Source organism: Siniperca chuatsi, linkage group LG12 (assembly GCF_020085105.1).
Source record: "Siniperca chuatsi isolate FFG_IHB_CAS linkage group LG12, ASM2008510v1, whole genome shotgun sequence".
NCBI lineage: Eukaryota > Metazoa > Chordata > Actinopteri > Centrarchiformes > Sinipercidae > Siniperca > Siniperca chuatsi.
In genome coordinates, this window is record NC_058053.1 from 6,767,161 (window position 1) to 6,789,378 (window position 22,218).

The following is a 22,218-nucleotide window of genomic DNA, read 5'->3' on the forward strand; positions in this document are numbered from 1 at the left end:
AATTTGTTAGGTCTAAAACAAGTCAACTTTGAATATACTGAGTCTAGAAATATTGGAATCAATTACCCAACATGTGTTAGTTTTTTAAAATCGTAAAATGTAACACACAGAGGACATGTCCTCAGCATCATCGATAGCAGTCCTTAATAAAATATTGTGGTAGTTGTAGTAATAACATACAGGCCATTATAACTTCAACACTGATACCGATACAGACACTAATTTCTGTAAAACATACTGGAATATTACATAATTTGGGGGAAATTACACTCAAAACTGTCCAAAATATCTATTATAAATGTGTTTTTACACATGGTACTGCTATGAATCAAGCCCAACTTGTGGAAAGTCATTTTAAAGGTCAAAGAGCAGTACCAAAAGGGCTCATGATCCAAGGAAAGGAGTTTGGACTTATTAACTCTTACAGCTCCCACATCTTGTTCTGTATATCCATGTTTCTGTGCACACAAGGATTATGCATTCTGTTTAGCTGCATGTAGGCAGCCTGGGTAACTGCAAAATGTATAGCTGAAATGTTGTGTCACCCTTCTTTTTAACTGTTAATCTGTGGGGAGTCATTTTTGGGTGGGTGACATACACCAGGGAGGCATGCAGCCATGGCTCTATGCTGCCTGATGACAGATGAACCTTCGCCATGGAGGACCTGGCGGCGCTCTAAAAATAAACGGACAGGTCAACAGTGCCATGCGTCCCCATAAGTGGACAGGTTTCTTACAGACCACCAGCTCCGTATAGACAAGGCTGTTTCATGGAGGAAAATTAGACAATTATGCAATTCAATGAATTTGTTCAGTTGTATTTATGAACATAACGATTTGCAATAGTAATTTTGAGACATACAGTATAACTTATTGTAAGTATGCAGCCAGATTCAAACCCATTCTATCACAAGGCCTGGGAACATGGGACGCAGCTCATCCTACTGAATGAGCTGCCCGCAGAATATAAACAAAGTCAGATTGAAGAGGTTATTTAACCACTCGAGACCCTGGCCATGTGTTTTATCCACACAAAGTGTAGCTAATTTTCAAGACTAAAGTTAAAAAAGTGATTAGGCATTTCAGTTTGGCCAAACATAAGGATTAGTGGGAAACTGTAGGCAACAAAAGTTAAAGTGAAAGGTGTAGTTACTCATTAGCAGCAAGATCCATTGTGAAATTCAAAGGAAAAAATCAACAGAGCCTTTTTTAATAGTGAAGAGGCAGTCATGTCTTAAGTCACTTCTTCTTTGTGGAGCCCCACAGTTAAAAGGGAAACGCAGATGGACAATGGAGCGGTCTTGTGCTTTAGTCTTTTTTTAATCCACCTGTTGAGACTGGGGCCAGCGTCTTTGCTGAAAGCAGGTGTCCATGCCTTCTGCAAGGGGCCTTCGGCTAAATCTCCGACTTGCATCACAAATGCTCTGTCCAAATCTCTCTTAAAGGCTGTTAAAGGGGCTTCCTAATACACTTTGTGTGTGTTGCAGCTGTTTGGTGGCTTTCCAGGGAAAAGTTGCTGCTAATGTTACTTGACGGTCTTTAAAAGAAAGTTAAATGTTTTACTTCTGTCATGTCAGACTAGGCTTCAAAAGAAACGAGTCTCGTTGACAGTGTGACTTGGCCGTGCCAGACGCCACAAGGACTTCACATGAACCCATCAAAATCACAAACCAGGGTCATTTATCATTTCGCTCAGAATGTAACTCGAGCAATCCAGACCTCTCATTAAGTTTCCATTCTAAGGCTAACTTGACTTTGAGTCTGTAGCTTTCTCTTAACTTTCAGCAACACACTCAGTCACTACTCTCCACTGACTCTTAAAAACAAGAAAAGACAAATATTTATTGTAATGTAACCATTTATTTTACTCCACTACAAAATTATATAATTATCTGCACTATAATACAATCTCCACATATACATAATGTACAGTTTAAAGAGAAACAGAAGATATGATACAAATAGTTTACAGTGTAAATTTCAAATAAGACATATGAACATGCACATTCTCACTTTTCTAGGATTTTTAAATTTGACTTTTCAAAATGTTACAGCATTTATATTTGAATGACTAAATATAATACTGATATGAAAACGGAATAAAATCAGACTAAATGAGAGTACATTTTGATTGTTGAATCCTCATAGTGAACAGCTCTCAAAAGGATCAGTCAAATGAATAGCATTAACAGATATTTCCCAATGCAATGTGCCCCTTTTTAAAAGATAAAATCAGTGTAATTTTGCTTGTTTTCCTGTAGCCGGTGATGACCATGAACAGTCTAAACAAACAAAATTTGCCAGTCAGAAGCTAGTTTTACCGTTTCTAGCTGTATTTATTTTTCACCATTGCCAAAAATAAATCCGGTTTCTAGTACCAATGTGCACATTGTTTTGTCCGTCAAATATATTAAGCCATGACATTAGTAATGTCACAGAGCTGATTCATGTTCTTAGCACAGATGTTGTGCCACCTATCCTATTGGTAACCCACTGGTCTGATGAGGCAATGGAAGTGGAAACCCATGTTTGGGCAGAAAATCTATGCAGAAAAGAGAGAGTCTAGCTACAGTATGTATGGTCATCACATTCACATCGGGAAAAATTTAACTAGTTTTGATACAACTGGGCACTATAAAAAAAAATATTGTTTAAAATAATGGATTACATTAATTAATCCAACCAGGATGTAACAGCAAGTGATTTTTAATATTTTCCTGTAAACACTGGCAGTCTATATCTTCTGGGAGGCCAGTCTGCAGTAGTAGTAACAGCAATGTAAACTGGTACTATTACTTAAACGTGGTAACTGCATTTTCATTCAGGGTGAGCTAGGCCACTATGCAAGGAATCATGGCTGATGAGTCCACTCTTGTTTTGTTATTTTTATTTCATTCACACATGAACTACAGTGAGATGTCAGGAAAACTGGGACAGCGGTTACTTCCAGTCTCACATCTCTACTATCCAATCTCCTACTGCAATTATCAGCCTAGTATTGCTTCATATTTTCATATTACTACATCTGAAAAGCACATTTCTTAAAGTCACAAAAGGAGATAGTAAAATATTATCTTATTACCTTTTTAATTTATCAATAATTAAAAGTTCACACAAAAAGTTGCCATCTGACCAAACATTGTCTCCATCCCAAAAAAGAAACAGTTTGGCAAATCCTACAGTACAAATAGAGTGGAGGGACCTCCACAATGGCAGAAAGCCTGTACACTGCAAGGAGAGTGGATATTCGCTTACTTTTCCCTGAAAGTACATTATATTAGTGTGCCTATGTTATGTTTTAGAAGATAGGTAGAAGAGATAGAAGAAAGAATTGTAACACTGCTTTGTTGCCAAAAAGCTTTTTCCAAGCAGCTTGAAGGTACCTCCCTTATCAAAGTGCAGCGGTGCTTCAAAAGTGGAACAGCAAGATAACATATAGATAAACTGTGGGTATTGGTTTTTACAAGATGGGATAAGGTTGTTGTAAGCACAGGAAAGGATTGCTGAAAACAGTCAAAATCTTTTTATTCTTCATATTTTTTTAGGGAGGATAGCTTGAGGAAAGTAGCTTGAGGGAGGTAGCTTTAAAGAAAAGGTTTGGAAGAAAAAGAAAAGATCAGTACGACATGTAAAAGGTCCCAGGACAAATTCAAACCAGGATACCACAATCATGTAACATACATAGAAAATGTATTTGAACTTGTCCTCCTGTGATTAACCTGTTGACACGAGAATATTTATTTTTAGTTGTATAGCTAGTCCTATAGCACTATAGCAGATGCAATAATCATCATGGAAAACAGCAAATGAACCAGATCAGAAGCCTGCGTAATACTCCAATCAACCGGCACGTCCTGTGTACCAGAGTCTTTACTTAGTTTTTACTAGGTTAATTAAAAAAGCAAGGATAGGTTTGAAAATTTGGTCCAGTCATTGCTGAGTGTACAGCAAATAAAACTCCTGTTAATTATTGTTCATTTTGGAATATATAGGGCTTTTGATGAACTGACCCAGCATTAAATACAACTATCTAGTCTAACTTCCAGGTCATGAGCTGTGCACTGGCTCATTCCACAAAGGCACCATTACAGAAAAGGGCTAAAAGATGGGGTAAGGTTAGTGTGCAGAGCAGGAAGATATTTTATTCATGTATTTATCTTGTCAGTCACAGCAGATGTTAGATCAGAGTCAGACCTCCAAACCATCATATGGAGCTTTTATTTACCAACAGCTGACTGATGGTATCTGATATGTTTGGGTCCATCTCCTTTTCTGACAAAAACCCCAAAAGTGCAGTGTTTGGTCCCATCCCACATCATCTCAAGAAAAATGGTCTTACCATCATTCTGAATGAGAAACTGTTCATCACTAAATCTTCAGTGCATTTTTTTTGGAAAGTTTTTCTTTGTAGATCTTGTTTCTCACTTCAGGTTCTGGAAGAGAAGTTGATTCCAGTCACCATCTTCTGGATCTTCTCTTCATTCTTCAGTATGTTGGACCTTACAGCACAAATCTTGTCCTGCTGGTCCTTGATCAGCTGCTCCAGCTCGGCTAGTTCTGCCTTCAGAGGCTCCACTGCCTTGTCTGTCTCTCTGCAGAATATACAAGTAGACCCACACACACACACACACACACACACACACACACACACACACACACACACACAGAAGGGATGACTCATTTCTTACATGCAATAATATAAAAACAGGTTGAGAAATAGTCCACAGTGACGAGCAAATTCAGCAACGCAACACTTAGTTGTTAAGATATGTTACTCAAGCAGCCATCTCAGAGTTGCTCATTACTTTCAATTTAAGATAAAAAAAGTATGACAGTATGTCACACAATATGTAAAATGAGTGTGATTACATCCACATATGACCTGTGATCCAATGAAACTAAGAGGTTCCAAGAGAAAAAAGCAAATGGTAGAAGTTTAAGAGAAATTGTTAGGAATTTCCTGTGATAAGTGTTGATATTCCTTCCTTTCACCATAGCAAGACCAAAAAAAAAAAAAACTAGTATTAGTATTATTATTATTTTGGAAGCAGAATTGAATATGAAGTGCTGGATTTTATAAATGTAATAGAAAGATAGCACCCTTGCATGAGAAAGTGAGTCTTTATATGAACTGGTGCTGGCAATAAAATATATTCAACACATAACTTAAAGCGTGTTGTGTATGTTCCAACCCCACCTCTGCTCCTGCAGCAAGGCCTGTGCATGCTCTTTGTTCTCCCGCCGCCAGGTGTGCAGTTCAGCCTGCATGGCGTCCATGTCCTCCTGTATGTAGTCCATGATCTTACCCAAAGGCAGGGTGCTGCGGCACACCGTCTGGATGGATGAGCGGAGCCGCTCTATCTCCCGCGTCACCACGTCCCGCTCTTTCTTCCGTGCTGCTTCAGACACCACGTTCTGCAAGTGGAAGTGGCAAATAAAATGGGTGAGGTTTGGGGCATGACATTTTTGGTGTTGTCAACTTGCAAAGAATATGAACATTAAATATAATTCAAGGAGTGTACACGTTGGTATTTGAGGAATGATTGATTTAATTTCATAAGCAGATTCTTCTAGATCTAAGTCTTAACGGGCATCGAAAGAAACTGTTTGAAAATGTTTATATATAATCTGCATGATTTAAACTAAACACTGTATAAAACAGCTCTATGAACACACACAAAAGCACACAAACATCACTTGTGTGTCCCTAGACCAAAACATAATAAACCCTCTTTAGGAATTCTACCTTTGCCAGCAAAGTCTCAAATGCCCAGAACCAGAGCAAAGCTGCATTTAGTGGTTTAGGATTTCAAGGCTAAAAATGTTAGGCAGGAATTCTACCAACCTAGCTGTATATATAAAGATCAAACGTGCGGCTGAATTGTGTTGGCCAAAGTAGGGGGACTGGTTGATGAAGGCCTCCAGTGTATGGTGTGCGGTTGGGGGGGGTTCACTATATCCCAATTACACTCAGTCCCTCGATGGCGAAAAGGAGGGGAAGGACCTCCCTTGGCAGAGAGAAAACCCAAGGATGTTTGCTCAGCTGGGCTTCGCAAGGCCTCTGAGTGTATGTGTGTGATGCAAAAGCACTCAGTATTGCAACCCTTAAGCCACACACGCACACACACATACAAAACACCAAGCAAAGATTCAGGCAAAGCATACAGTGGACACACACACGCCCCCCCCCCGCAGTCTTGGTATTAAAGTCTTGTTTATTTTAGTAACAGGCTGTGGCAGCGGGGTTATTTTACTACAGTATTGGATAACAACTACTACACTTATGCCTCCTTTCAAGTTCAATTTATGCTATTTGGCTCCACAGATGGGAACACCTGCCTTCATGAGGCAGCAGAAATCATATTTGTGACAGTGTGTAAACTAAATGACAGCTTCCTCTTCAAAACATACAATCTGTCATTGAGCTCGCTCAGGTAGCTGGCACATATGCTTGGCATAGCTGGCGCATATAGCATTTGCCTTATTAAGCCATCTCTTAAAACAAACCAAACAGCTCAGTAATTACAATTTTAAAAAGGCAGCTTGACTAGACAAGACCACACTACAGAAATAATAATCATTGTTTGCCATCATTTCTTTTCAGGAAGCAAATACAAATTTCTGACAACCTCACTCTTTGTTACCCATTTGTGGTGGTTCGAGAGTGTGAGGGTTAAAACGCCTTAGCCCAGCAGTCCCCTAACAAGGTGGGTGGCTTTCCAATGGGTGCTGTGAACCCTGCAGCTAGACAAACACTCTACGGCTCATTCGGCCTGCCTGGCTGCGGTTTGGTCTGCGCAGCCCAGACAGGACCCATGGCTTCATTCTATTTGCCGTCCCCTTGCTAACCCCCCAATCCCCCCATTGGAAAATAAAAAAACTTGCAATGAAAACATGACCCCTGGTTCGTGTGCACTCCGTCTGGGTGGATATAAATCACAGATTTATGGAGGTCTCTGTCAGGGTCTACGAGACCTGTGTATTTCTAGTTTTCCTTTTGCTCACCCAGATCATAGAACAATATTTAGACGTGGTGACCACAGAGGAGTAGGAGGTGAGAGAGGAGGAAGGGGGGCAGGTTTTCCCATTATCTCAGACAGTGATGTTAGCCCCAGGATATGGGGAAGACACAGCCTCTGGCTGGTGCTAGAAAGGGCAGGTGGACTGATAAGAGGAGGTAGTTTGGTTTAAAGTGTTTTATACCTACAGTATAGTCTTGTAGATAAAGTACATAAACAAATACTTTAAACTTGTTTTCATCAGCACTTATGTTGTTGGACAGCAAAACACTTGTCGGGATGAAATCTTTCATTTTAACTACAAACTGCTTGGGTCTCCTTTAAAGGAGGGACAACAGAATGAAATTCTCATGGACGTATTTTAACACTGCAAGGTACCCTACAATGGCCTTAATTAAGAAATGCGGGCAAAAATGTGATTTATGGACAGCTTTTAGGGATTTTCTGAGGCAAGAGGAAAACATTCTTCAAAGTAATCTCTGGCAAGAAAAATGGCGTGCATGCATAGAACCTGTCAGTGGCAAAGTGACCTCTAGGGTATCATTAGCTGGGAAAACAACAATTTAGACACTAGTTGACTAGTTGTTGGTGAGAGAGCCCATTCTATCATAAGGAATGAAGCTTCATTATAATTTATTCATTCATTACTGTTCATTAATATGCTTCACTTTGGTGAAAACAGGAGGATGAGAAACAAATGTACAAATCTCTCATTAGAGCTGCTTTGCCCACAGTCAAGTTATAGTGGTTACAGTAGGTTGTGGCAGAGAAAGCTCAAATGTCAGTTGCTGAAGACCATCACTCTTTATGAACTCACGTGAACTGCTCTTTCATCATCACAAACACAAATATGAAAAAATACGACTTGTCAAAGGTCGTGTAGATTATTGAAGACCACATATAACAACTTTAGAGCTTCTGGGACCAATTCTGCTGGCTACTGGTGGCCATTTGAAGACACTGATGCACATCATGATGGTTTTTACAATGTGTCCCTGTGGAAGATTTGAGAGGTGAGCCAGGGAGGGAAGCATAGGAAGAGAATTGGCTCTGGATGTTGTTTATGGGCTTCCTCACCATTTTTCATAGAAGGCCATTCAAAAGTCTAGCTAGACCATAAAAATAGCTTCATAGAGTCAGTGAGGAGAAAAGCTTACGGCCAATGAGGTTACAGGATGTTGTTGTAAGGTCACTGTAGCCCCTTGGGGAGACAGCTGAGATCACCACCCTGGGCTACAGGGTGAACTGAAAGGAAACTTCCAAAGGGACCACTGGCAGTAAAAAGGTGGTTCATCATTCAAGCGTTCTCATGGAGAGAAAAGGCTATTTTGAAGGGTTTGTAAGATGTGACTTCTGATCATAATCAAACTGTGTGTCAAGGTTGAGGTCTGGTCTGATAACAGACTGTGGGTGCTTCAGGTAGGTACTCCTCATAAACATGACCAACTTCCTTTAACAAGTCAAAATGACCTCTACAAAAGTAATATGACTAATGGAATGCCACAGGGTCATTTCCTTATGTTTCCACAAAAAACGCTGGATGTTTATGAAGACACAGAGGTCTGCAGAGAGGAGTATTTATTTTCTTGACAATTCTGCGGAGAGTATTCTGGCCCTTCTCCTCCGTGACTTTCACTCAACAGCCATCCATTTGTATGCCACAGGGTTTATTTATACATTACAAACCTTCATCAAGGCTAATTTGATGGGGGTAAAGAAAAGGGGGGAAAGAGTACACAAAAATTCTTATGAAAACGCAGCTGCTGCAAGGGGCAGATTCTGTCTAAATAAAACGAGAAGTATCTTGGAATAATATACAATACCGCCGAGGGATCATGAGGAACGTCATCCCCATAAATATACAGCAAATTCTTCAGTCACACACACTGTGGTGGGACATGGCTAAATACAATCATTTGACTGTTTAAGAATTCCCTTTATTTACATCAGTACAGCTCTGGGGCACCTAGGCACTAGCATTAACTATTAGCAAAATTAATTCAGAAGTGACAAAGAACATAAATTAAAATGGGGATAATAAGATATAGACTGGATTTTCCTTTTGTTGTTTTTAACTGAACATGATCTTAAATCAGGGTGCTTTGTGACTCATCGAGATACAGAGATTTGATAAACTTTGCTGTTTAAGAAAATGAATTGTGGCAGCTGAAATTTCAAACCTGTCATACCACATAGAATGAGGAAGCTCAATATTTACATTTTTGACCCTGCCTGTTTTACTGTGATTACAAGAAAAAAACAACTCCATTAAGCTGACCTCTCCACCCTTTCATGTCTGGAAGGAAGTCATTATAGTTCTTTATACAGCTGACGAGGCAAGGCCAATAATGATGAAGGGGAGGACTGAACAGCAGACATACCTGCCCTAAGCTGCCCGTGCAGACCATACAGGATACTCTGAAATGAAGGTTTAGAACCCCTGAAAACTGAGGAGGCTGCATCAAGAAAATTAGGATAAACTCTACAAGGCTATGCTTATGTTTTGCTTGTGTGTGTGTGTGTGTGTGTGTCTGTGTATGTATGTTTGTTTGGACTTTTTGGAGATAAATTATTTTTAAGAGAAGTGTGGGTAGAGATATGTAAAAACTACATTTAACATGCACATGTGAGGATGGTAAAATGCTGGGCCTACAAATTCCTGTCAAGCTATTCCAGTTTACTGGTGGCTAAGCTGAGACAACTTCAGGTGTGAGTTACGAGGGGTGATGTCTGAAGCTGCAGTTAGGAGGGGATAGATCAGGGGCCTTTCTGCATGACTGACAGTCCAAAACAGTGCATCCATCAGAGTCAGGGTGGTCAGCTAGGAAGGGATGCTGGGAGAGCATGCTTCAGTGAAGAGGACCACCCAAAGCAGACAGCGTATGCCACGTCACACCATGGAGTACAGACCAAACTGTAAGCTTCACACTGATTCATACTCCAAATAACGATGAAAGACGTCTCTCTCTCTGTCTGACAGAGGGCAATGCATGAGCAACAGCAGTACTGCATCACCTTGAAAAAGACAGTCTATCATGTCTAATATAAAGTCTAAATGAAAGAGAAGATGAGAAGAAAGAAGGAACTTTACAAGAAAACTTGACTCCTTTGTACGTTTTAATTGAGGTTGTTTAGAGACAAAATTCGGCAGGACTGAAAACCTCGATGACTGAAAAACTGCTTGTGCATTGCCTGTTTTCTGAAATAAGTCCATACATGGGAAAGGAGTGTGAACAGTCAGAACAAGATTGCTCTAAAAACTAGTTTCCAAGATGGCAGATACCCTCAAATTGTATACAGAAAAGAGAAGTCTGTAATCAAAAAATTTAAGCATACCTAAGATATTGAGCAACCCCAAAAAACAAGCTCATTTTGCTCCAGACATCTTGATGTGTGTATCAATTGTGTGTGGTCTGTTAGAAGCCATACTTGCTTGTCTGGTTATTAGGCCTTCAGCTTCACTGAAGGGGAACATTTTTGAGGTTAGAAGGCAGTGCAATTACACCTCTCCACTCCATTTGTTTATATCTTTCTTTTGATAATAACCAGTGCTGCACTGGGCATTTCACTGTGGTTAAAACACTTGCCCTGGGGAACAAACTTTCCAGAAAGAACAGCTGATAGAACTGATGGCGAGGTTTAACATTAGTTTAGTTTAGTTTAGAAAATGTTATTGCCCTCAGAGAGGCAATTTGTGTTACAGCACATAATACAGGTAGGCAGACACTGGGACACGTCACAAAACGTGAGCTCTGAGTCACTGATTTGGAGGGAACTAGGTATACTGATACTGCCCTCTAGTGGAACTACTACAATAACTGTACATACCTGTTCTTTAGATTTGGGGGAGGATGGGGACAATTCATAGTCTTTCTTGGTCTCAAGGATCTTTTTCACAAGGCCACCTACAGTGAGAGAAACAATGAGAGGAAAAGTGAACGATCTGTTTCCTCAAATTGGCTTAATTCAGCAAGAAAAAAATCAAGAGAAAATGTGGCATTATTGCTCCTCAAAAAATAAGGGGGAACTAAACAGAGAAAAAAACAAAACAAATATGACCGTGTACCATGTTTGTCTTCACTGTCGAGTTGTTGTGCAGGCTCCTGTAATAGAAAAAATAATAGATAACTATCCAAGGCTTTTGTTTTCCCAAAGGTATTTGAACAACTTGCTGTTCAAGTCACTTACCACCTCCATCTCATGAGCATCTGAAGTTGGAGGGACCGCCTCCTCCACGACAAATTGCTCATCATCGTCCTCCTCATCATCAGAAAGCCTCTTCCCATCCATGATAACTGGTGCTGAGGGCTTGACACTGGAAAGCCTGAAAGACAGACAAAGAGCTTGACTCATTTCAAACTGAAAACTTAAATAGCATGTACTGTATGAGAGACACGTGCCATCTTGTACACAACTTTATCCTTGATCTAACTGTCAACTTGTTAGACTTGCTCCACTCACTCTGTTATTACACAGTCACAGTCATCCAGTGTGTTTACTACATTTGGTTTAATAATCTAAGTAGTGATCCATCTCTCCCACTGGCAGGAACGAGACTTCAGACTATGCATGGATTCACAAAGAAGCCGCAGCTTTCATCCTTGCCAGTATAAATTAGACTTATGACATCAGTGTATATGTGGGCTGGAGTCACCTTTCAGCTGGGGTTACATCAGTGTAACTTTCCTGCCTCTTGACTCGGGGAGGTGCTGGGCGAGCACTGCTGGGCCGTGGTATTCGCCTGTTGCTGTACGATGAAAGGATTATACATGTTACTGAAATAAGCTTTTAAACTAACAATTTCAGAACTAAATATGTTTGCATTTATACAAGTAATTTCTATTTTCTTTCACAAGCTATACTGAGTCATTCAGACTTGAAGGATGATAATTGTTGCTCAGAATAATAAACATTCACAATATTAATAACTGTACAACTGCTATAAAAACAGCTGCTCAATTGTAACTGATTAGTCAGTTAAAGAACAGAGCATTCAGAATTATAAAATACATAATTAAAGGTAATTATTCAACTGTGCAATCTACTGGAACTGATCTTGGATCAGGCTTAGGAGCAAACCTAACTTTCAAAGGCAAAACTAAAAATAAATAAAGCAATGCGATACAATGCAATGCAATAACATTCGTACTACACCCAAAAATGACCACATAACTGAATTAACATATCAACATTCTCAACAAACACTTCACAAGGTTCATAAATGAATTATTTATTAAATGGCTATAGTACAATATTTCATTATATTTTGTGTTGATCATATTGTGTCGAGCATGGTTTATGTACATGTTTGACAGATAAATGTGAAAGCAGCTTAAGTAGTGGAAGTAAGATTTTTTTTATGTAACAAACAGTTGGAAGCTGTGTTTTTTGTAAGTGAAGAGTAATGTGTGATTAGTACCCCGTACAGACCTGGAGGCCATGTTGGATGGCACTGCGGAGCCTGCAGTGTCTCCATTTTCCTGGAGGGCAGGTCTCTGGGCTGACTGAGCATCTCCGTCTGTGAAAGAACAACAATGACTTGTAGTTAGTTCAGTATAATATAGCAAGGATTAGCCCTGTCCTTAGCATGGTGGACGCTGACACTTTAGTACACACCTTTGTAACAGGTATGCACCACTGTCCTTTTCTCTGACTTAAATACTACCACTCTGACAAAAGGTACAGCTAGTTCAAAACACTGTGCAACAAATTTCAACAAGGACACGTAAATTCAGCCATAAAACCTCAGCCTTAGCCTCCTTGACTTCCAACCCAAGCTAAGGCTATCCCTTCATGCACTTTAAGATCTGAACAGGAGATTTGGGATTGATGTGACGACTGGCTATTGGACCCATAAATGGATTTTATCCTTTTGGACTTAACTCTTAACATCTCTGGAAATTCTACGAACTATTATAACTTTCTGTTTATTTCTGCTAATGTCTTTCTGCCACCTATGGCTTCTATTCTATTGCACACCCGATTGTGTAAGGAGGGAGGATGTCTCTGTTTTGCCTCTCCTGAGATTTCTTCCTTTTTTCCCTTCTGTGGAGTGATCGATTTCAATACTCTCCTCCATTATTGAAACGTACCACAGCAATCCTCCAAATGCATTTTAGATCAAGTGGACTAACTCTCCTGTCACATTGAGCCCATTTCCACATGAGAAATTCTTGTGTGAATGTTAAAAACCTTTTTTTTTTGCATGCAACTGCACAAGAGAGATGAGATAGAGAACAATTACCTCCCTCACTGTCAGATTCATCTGTTGAGAGCAGACAAAGACAAGGCATTGTTAGCTTCCTTTCTAACACAACTATGAAAATCATTATAGAGCAATGTGACACCCTAAGTGTGGAGTGTGAAAAACAGATGAAATGATAGGCAGTGTATCTTTGTAATACTTTTATAAAAATCTTTTTTGGAAATGTTTTTCTTAATGTCAGTTCTATAAAGCTTCTGCCAACAGTAATCCCGATGAGTCACTCCTACCTTCCATTAAGAGAAACTAGTCAGTGATTTTATTAGATAAGTGGAGTGCAAAAAGAAAGCAGTCAACTGTAAAATCAGTTTGGACGTACTAAAAAGCCCTTCTGTCAATGATTAAAGTGCAGTTATTGTACACATTTGTATTAATAACTATGTGAGATATGCCTCAATGGCATAGGTGATTAAAATATACGGTGTTGGGGGGGGTTACCTTGACCTCCAATTTTGGGTCTCCGCCTCTGCCCTTTGGCAGATGAAGGCCGAGGTATTCTAGCTGGACTATCAGACTGCGAGAGGAGGAATGCAAGCAGGGAAAAGTTACAACGACAATAAGCACTGAAAAGCAACACATCACTCACTAATTGTTGGAATGATTTGGAAAGCGCCCACTCGTGTACGGCTCTCTATTGTGCTAACCATTCATCCTCATTTATCATTTTTTTCAGTAAGCTTGAGGTACACTGAGGTATGGTATAGTGCTATTAAACACAAATAAACATGCCGAATTCTCTATTAAAGCATGCATACAAGACAGAGCTCTCCATGCAAAATACAAAAGTTGTAAAGCAAGAAGAGGGAAGTGTGGTTGTAGGTCAATCTACAGTATTGTTTAGGTCCAACACCAGCCAAACACACTGGATTAGATATTGGAAAAAATACAATATGATTTAAACTACCGACAAATATATCCTGAAGTGTCATACTACAATTCAAAACCATTGGAATTTTGGCATGCATCAACAATTTAGCACAGCACACACTTCCTTTCGGAAAAGCCAAATGACAGAAGTGATGTGGTGAGAATAAGCACTGGAAGCTTCAACAGCAGAAATTCAATAAAATACTTGCAGAGGCATCATGTGAAGGAATATAATGAAATTGAACAAGCCATGAAGACAAGTGTACCAGAGCAAAAATGATTGTAGGATACTGTGAAAAAGTGTAAGAACACCCCTCATAATAGCAACAAAGCAAAGCTGGTATTGGAGAAAATTGTGAATAATTGTGATGGGTAACCAACTGCTTTCCATGGCTGAAAACGGCATGGTTTTATGCTTAACTGACTAACTAACTCAAGCCTCGCTACACACTGTCAAACCAACATTTAAACTTAGAAATGGTTATCCCCCATCTGAACAAGAAAGTTAGTGAACTTAGTTGTTTTACAGCTGACTTATGGAGCTCAAACATATGTAAAAAAAAAAATAAAAAATTGTATTGGATTGTAATTGCATTGACAAATACTCAATGTTGTTGCATTGGTATCTGAAATGAAAAAGTGTTATAGAGCCATCTTTGCTACTGAAATAGAGTAAGTTCTTACCTGGTTCTCAACTGCTTCTGCAGGCTGCACAGGCAAAGAACACAGCATTACAGCATACACTAAATAGTCACATTTATCAATTACACAGATAAGAGGAACTAAGACTTCACATGTATGTTATACACTATAGCCCAAATCAGCACTAAACCAAGCCGCCAGCCACCCCAAGGCCATTGCAATAGTCACTACATGCTAACACTAAAATGTCTGCAATACACAGGTCTAATTTTCTACAGATAGTTTCTGCAGGGTTGTATACCTCTTCGGCTGGGTTAGGTTCCTGGCAAATGTAGAAGGCACAACATTAAAAAATAAATTAATTGTTTTTTACAAGGTGTATAAAATATCAAGTTTAATTTAACATGTAAAATCAGTGACCAACTCTGTTACTTGAATTGGCTGACACACAGGAAACTCTGCCACACCATGATTGCAGATGAGAAAATAAAATGGTTCCAATGACAGATATTATATTATGTGTGATTTTTCTGCCAAAAGATATAACTTACTGCTGGCACAGGTTTGGCTGTTTTGCTATGCTCTTCAGGTGTGGGTTTTTGCTGTGGTTCCTCCGATACTTGGACCTAAGCACACACATATACACAGAATGTAAATAATAGCTTTTGTTGCTAACATTTAAGACATGAGTGGGGTTAAGTGGCATACCTTGCTATTACCACTCTCTCCACTTTTGTTCCTCTCGTCCCCCTGTTTGTGTCGCTCTCTCTCTTTCTCCCGCTCTTTGTCTCTGTCTCTTCGTTTGTCCTTGTCTCTTTCCCTGTCTCTGTGGGAATCCCTATCTCTTGTCTTTTCTCTTTCTTTGTCTCGCTCCTTGTCTTTTTCCCTTTCTCGATCCCTCTCTCTGTTCTTCTCCTTGTCCCTGTCTTTGACTCGTCCTTTGTCTTTTTCCTTGTCTCTCTCCCGACTCTTGTCTTTGTCATGGTCTTTGGCATGGTGGTCCTGTTCACTGCGGTGGTGCTTGTCAGAGCGCTCCCTGTCACGGTGGAGCTCTTTCTCCCCATCTCTGCGTCGGCTCTCCTGGTCTTTGGGCTGGTCTGGGTCCTTCTGGTCCTGGCTCCTGCTGCGCTCTGTAATCTTTTTCTTCTCCTGGAATAGTTCATGCCAGCACATAGGGTGAAGATTTAATGCCAACTACGGCTACATACTGGAAAACTCATCATTTGATCATCTCACTGATTTTTTTAAACCAAGCCCGCTGCTTACAAGGCATGCTAACACAAACAGTACATTTAAAACCATATGTAGGATTGAGCAGTGTATAGCAAATTTAAAATTCCACAATTTGAGCGGGCTGAGGACTCTCACCTCTCTATCCAGATGACGTTCACGTCCCTCCCTATTTTCCTTGTCCTGGGACCTGGAGGTGCTGGCCTTGGACTTCATGTCCACTTTTTCTCCTGCAAGCACTCGCTTCACTGCATCATCGCTGGATATCTGCAGATCAAGTGCAGGAGAATCATTCAATTTAATACAACAAAAATATCAAGTAACATTAAACTGCTGTTTGAATAGGTGGGTAACGCAGTGTGCAGAGGAATGTCCTTCAAACGGATGGCCTGGGTTCAAATCACGTTGGAAATCTTCTAATGTGTCCTTAAGCTAAATACTGAAACTAACAGTTAAAAAGGCGCTACTTGGTAGGTGATATTGACCTCCCTGTGAAAGGGTTCAGTAGTGCACCAGAACATATCACTGAGGCAACAATGTAAAAGTTCTTTTTACCAGTGTTAAGTTTTCTTCTAAGAAAAAGATGGATCCAATATCTTAAAAAGCTGCAGAAAAGCTCAGCAACAAATTCTAATTTTGGCATTTTTAATTGGATTTATCAGCAAGCACGTAGCACGTATTTGACCAGTTGCATTGTCTGACCCATTCCTTATCGGAATATATCTTACTTTCAGAGCTAAATGCACAATAGTGACAGTCTCATGTTTTTGTGAAGTTTTCATTACTTTTGTTTCATACAAGTTGAAAAACTTGAAATAATATCTTTATTACAATCATAACCAGAGGTCTTCAAAACTGCAAATGAAGTGAAAATATTGCATAACATCTGAGAGGAACACATTTAAATCGGCAAGAATTGTCTACATGACATGATATCAAAATACAGTTTAAAGAACAACTATCCCCCAGGCACCAGCTCATCTGTTTACACTCCACCTCAAGGGTTCAATTAAAATATTTCCCAGAGGTGGCTAGACAATTTTTCCAAGAGTATAATATTTTGATGTGAAAAATAACACACACTGAATTTTCTTTCTATGCAGTGCCATAACTATAATTGTTTCATAACATAGACAACAGGATCAATGAATGAATTGAAGACACTGGAGAATTGAAGAGTGAGTGTTCCCATTCAGCTTTTCAGTTTGTTTGTGTGTGTGTGTGTGTGTAATTTTCTCATGAACACAGACCTTGTTGAGGCAGCACTTGGCCATGGCCTGCAGCAGCTCATTGGTTTTCTCAGGCTCATGGCCGGCCACAATGCGTGCTGGCTTTGCCGCCAGGGGCTCACCACTCACCAGCATCACAACATCTATCGCTTTCTGGAGGAAGATTATCTTAGAGTCCTTATCCTAGAAAGAAAAAAGATGCTGTGATGAACAGGAAAGTGCACAGGAGAGATAAGTGGTTGTGAAAGCAAAGGAACTCCAATGGGAGTTATTTTCCAACACACCATTTGGAATGATTAAACCCTTGAGAATTGCATATCCTTGCAGAGTAACACAAGTTACTCCTAACATACTACAGTTCTACATAGTGTGCATAGCCATGCATAGTTGTTGAGTAGAGAACACAGTCCAACTTAGTTCAGTCTGTCTTGACACCAAATTTCTGACTATAATTGGCCCAACAATCACAATTTGCGTCCACCCTTTAACTCTGATATCTCTCCTTTCTTGACCAGGCTACTTAAATTAACACATTATATTTTACAGTGCAATGTGTAAATCTTGAAAATAATTTGCTACACATGATAAATGTGACTAAACTGTTTCTATGGTGTAATGGTTAGTTTGTAAGGCAGCAGGAAAGAGGAAATGGAAAACCTGGATATATAACAAGGACTGCCTTCAGAAAATGAATAACAATCAAAAAAACCACCCGTCCTTTGATTTATTTCTTGCATTCGTGTATGCATGTAAATAAAACAGACCCTATTCCAGACAAATGACCCGGCTAAGCAGTGCTTCTAGTCTATCAGCCTGCTGCATCTGAGAAGCCTGCTAACTGTGTAACATAAGGACTTGTAGCAACCACCTGGCCCTTCTGAGTAACTGATAATAGGCTGGCCTATGCAGCGTTGATCCCTTTACTTATGACATTTCTATTCAGTAACATGCTTTTGCACAGGTGCTCTCTAGACAATTAATAAAATACATAATTGATGGTAAACTGAAAGAGAGGTAGGTAATTCATTAGGAATGATGTGCCTTAATATATGATAATAGATGACAAGGATCATTGTGGAACAGTGTGATCTCTAGAAATATGATGTTTGTGACTACATCTTGAAAATCACATTCAAGTGAGTACACAGTGTTATCCTGGATAGAGTGAACTATTAGTTATAGGTATAAGAAAGAGAAACTGGACACAAAATTAAATTGTAGGATTCATCCCCAGCCAAAAGATGTGAAACTTTGGTGTCATCTTTGACTTAGAACTAACAGTCAAGGCCCATGTAACCAAATCTGCTCCTTATTATCTGAAAAACATAGCTAAAGTGCAACCATTTCTCTCTCTAAGCAACACAGAGAGACTAATACATGCTTTTATCTATAATAGACTTGACTATTGTCATGCTCTCCTCTCAGGTCTACCCAAATCAAGTTATATCATCAATTGATTGTCAGTTTTCATATTGATTTTAAAAATCATAAACTACTAAATGGTCTTTCAACAAAGTACTTGTCTGAAATACTTTTAATGCATGAACCAGGAAAGCCCACAGGTCCTCTGGCACGAGCATTTTAGTTGTTCTGAAGTACAGGCCAAAAACCTTTGGTGAGGCAGCGTTGAGCTTTTATGCTCCAGGCTGCTGGAACAAACTACCAGAGGATCTGAGAGTACAGCAGCTGAATGTGTTTGATGTCTTTAAATGTACATTTTCAAACTATCTGATTATTACCTTATGTGTTAAGCCTACCTTATAAAGAGGTAGGCTTAATGCAACAACTACTCGGATTCTATGATCATGGTTTAGCATTATTACAATTGAGAATATGGGCGCTCGTGTCTGAGAGGGCTTGTAGTCACCATGACTAACTACCACTTTAGGGTTATAGTAATGTTTTTCTTTCCTTCATTCTGTCTGCCTGTCTCTCTCTGATATAAAAAATACATCCCTACTTTAAAGACAAGAGCCCAGGGTAGTAGTTTCAGTAAGAAAGTCATTTTTAGAACAAAATGTCAGCTTTTCAAACAAATTAACTTCACATCTGTTGATTCTGCTATAATATCAAAGCATTAACAATCAATATGTTGCAAAAGCAAAGCATTCAATATATAAATGATAAATAAACATATTTTGGGAGGGGGGGTTCTCTCTCTACTCAATATGTATATACCTACACTTCAATCAACTTGTTGCACCTTCTAGAAAAGATCAATGACAGAAGTGCATAAAACAATGTTAAATTCTAAATACAACAACAACAAATTAACATTATTTCATTACAGTAACTTGCCCTTCGTAAGGCATTCAGTTTCGAACACTGACATCAAAGCCTAGCATCTTCCTGTCCAGTACTGATTTGGGGTCAGCTCTCAAACAGCAGACTTAAGTTCTGACACCTTGGCGGGCCCTCTCAGTCATGTCCTGCCAGATCCTCTCACTCGTTGTGTTACACAGGCAGCGTGTAGGGTTACCCCCACACACAGACACCCTCAGACTGTTCCATGTAACGCACAGGTGATCTCATACACAAGTAAGGCTGATGCTTAGGACATAAATACATTTTCTGTATACAAGCAAGCACATTAACAAAGACAAATGAATATGAGGAGAACACTATTAACCAAAGAATAGCACATCATTTTTGTGTAGCAGGAGGCCAGAGATTACAGAAAAACAAAAACAATAGCCAAACAGGTTAACCAGGTGGACAGAGTGTGTTCAACTTACCTTAACATTATCTGACTTCATTTCATTTTCTCCATACAGGCCTTTCATAAAACCAGTGGTCCTGATGACCTGAAAGTGGTGAGAAATAAAGGTTTCACACTCAGTTGTCAGATAATTTGCAATATTAACCATTTCATATACCTAAAACTTAAGAAATATACACTGTAAATCACCATTAGGCAGTTATTCCACAGCATCAGCTTTAAAGTGGCTGATGTATATCAAGTCCTCAATTTACTATTTTTTTTTACTAATCATATAAATAGACTTCCCAGTATGTAGCACTAGTGATTCTCTAATGCATGCTAACACAGTCATTTTGCTAAACATCAATTTTAATTTTAGCATAGCAGCTTTTTAATCTACACGTGAATTCCTGTAGCTGTGGGACCACTTTTGAAGGAAAACAGAAAAAACATATCCAAATGTAGTTAATTCATGAATGCTTGAAAATAACATTCTGGCCTTAATAGTCCAGTTCAAGAGCATATGCTTTAATACGGTGAAAATTCAGTTGTTTGATGGCCCATTCCTGCAGTCAAACACACTGCTAATAAGAGGAAAGGAGTTACACATGCCGACATGCTTCCCTTTATCAAATATACATGAACCTACCTACAATGAAATATTAGACTACTCAACAGTTGGAGAGTGAGAATGAGATCTCACTTCTGTTTAGAAGAAGTGAAACAGATTTCACTGTGCTTGACACCTCATGTCAAAAGGATTCTGCTGTGTGTAACAGGGTAGTAATGAAAAAGAAAGAAATGCAGTTGAGAAAAAGCTGTTTCATAATATAGATCGGACTCGATCAAGTATTTCGTATATACGTTTCGTATATTCTATTTATATTCTCTATCAGTGAATAACAACTTTCTTCATATCATCCAACTCATCCCTTCCCCAAGTGGTATATCACCTCTATGTTGTACTGTACACAAAGTAGATGAAAACAAATGCTTGTGATTAGTAGTTAGTAGCTGACCCCGGTCTGTACCTGAGAGTAACAGCTGCTGTGGCTTGCTAAACTGATCCCAACTGCCAATGAATCAGAGACATTTTACTGTAGAGTTCATCACTAAGCTTCTCAGTCCTTCCCAAAAGCACCCAGAAAGGCTTCGAGGATATCTGTAACTTACTCACATATGTGTACCTTCACTTGTTTTGCAAGCAGCTTTGAACAACACAAACAGAATCCAAGAACGGTAAAAAAAAAAAAATAAATAAATAAATAAAAATTCACATATACACAGCGATTAATTATAGCACAACGTAACCCTTAGTATTATCCAACAGCCCAGCTACGATAAGCTGCTCAGCATCCGTGATCTCAACGTGACGGGTTCGAAGGACCAGACACATTTAGCCAAGTTAATAACGTTACTAACTCTAGTTAGCTAATAGTGGACAAAATTGTTTTTTTGATCCCTATGTGGGCTCAGGTCTTGCCTAGCAACTAGACGACGCTGTAGACAGTGATAGCTAGCTAGCTAACTAACTAACCCACTATGATAACTTAATAGGCAACCTAATATTGAATTGCTAGAGAACGTTAGCAAAAAAAAATGCTTGATGATTAACTATTTGGCCAACCGTATTCGTACTACGGCAGACACAATTTGAAGGTTTGAGAAAAGCTGCAAAGGCTGTTACGTTACTGCGAAGTTAATGTTAGCTAGCTAACTGACTTGGTTAGCGTACGTTAGTTCATGCTAATGTTGGTGTAGTAGCCAGCTAACTGGCTCGCTTGTCTGTGTTTTAAAATGACATAGGTCCAGTTGACGTTAGCCTTTTTATAAATATGGGCAAATGATGCTCATTGAGCTAGTTGAACAATCGTCAGCTTGCTAACGTTATCGTAACTTTAGCAGATCAGTCTCACCTCACTGAAGATGTCGTGTAGATATCGAAACGGCGGCTTGCATAGCAGTTTCTCCGTGAGAGGCGGTTTCTTTATCACTTTGCCCAGCGTGTCCTGGGTCTTTTTTACCACTGCCGCATTCATGGCAGCAGTCGAAAGTAAAGCTGGATAGTTTAAACGCAGAAGAGACAGCGAAAAGTAAGGTTAATACGGACTGAAAAAAACTTGGTAGCTCCTGCGCCTGGTTGCTATGTCAATATTCTGCTATCCCACAGTGCATCATTAATGAAGACTGCGCCTGCGCTGAGGGCTTTCGGTTGCTAAGCGTTACTTGTGTCCATAGCAACAGCTAACAAAAACGCTCTAGTAGTAGA

At 39.4% G+C, this 22,218-nt stretch overlaps 1 protein-coding gene across 3 annotated transcripts; it reads right to left on the bottom strand.

The window, feature by feature from the left end:
* Nucleotides 1–1,839: 1,839 nt before the first annotated feature.
* Nucleotides 1,840–22,147, bottom strand: traf3ip1 (TNF receptor-associated factor 3 interacting protein 1). 3 transcript variants are annotated; one of them, XM_044216069.1, is made up of 17 exons: nucleotides 21,866–22,144; nucleotides 19,984–20,052; nucleotides 17,270–17,431; nucleotides 16,158–16,286; nucleotides 15,498–15,938; nucleotides 15,341–15,415; nucleotides 15,091–15,111; nucleotides 14,832–14,855; nucleotides 13,719–13,794; nucleotides 13,263–13,283; nucleotides 12,449–12,536; nucleotides 11,673–11,765; nucleotides 11,207–11,342; nucleotides 11,085–11,121; nucleotides 10,847–10,923; nucleotides 5,197–5,414; nucleotides 1,840–4,591 (listed from the first exon to the last, which is right to left on the bottom strand). In XM_044216069.1, exons 1-17 carry the CDS (start codon nucleotides 21,986–21,988, stop codon nucleotides 4,426–4,428), a joined length of 1,956 nt encoding a protein of 651 aa, XP_044072004.1. In that variant the 5' UTR covers nucleotides 21,989–22,144; the 3' UTR covers nucleotides 1,840–4,425. The 3 variants fall into 3 exon arrangements, with proteins under 3 accessions (XP_044072004.1, XP_044072005.1, XP_044072006.1); XM_044216070.1 differs by lacking the exon at nucleotides 15,091–15,111 and having other exon boundaries at nucleotides 21,866–22,143; XM_044216071.1 differs by lacking the exons at nucleotides 15,091–15,111; nucleotides 15,498–15,938 and having other exon boundaries at nucleotides 21,866–22,147.
* Between the last annotated feature and the right edge of the window lie 71 nt (nucleotides 22,148–22,218).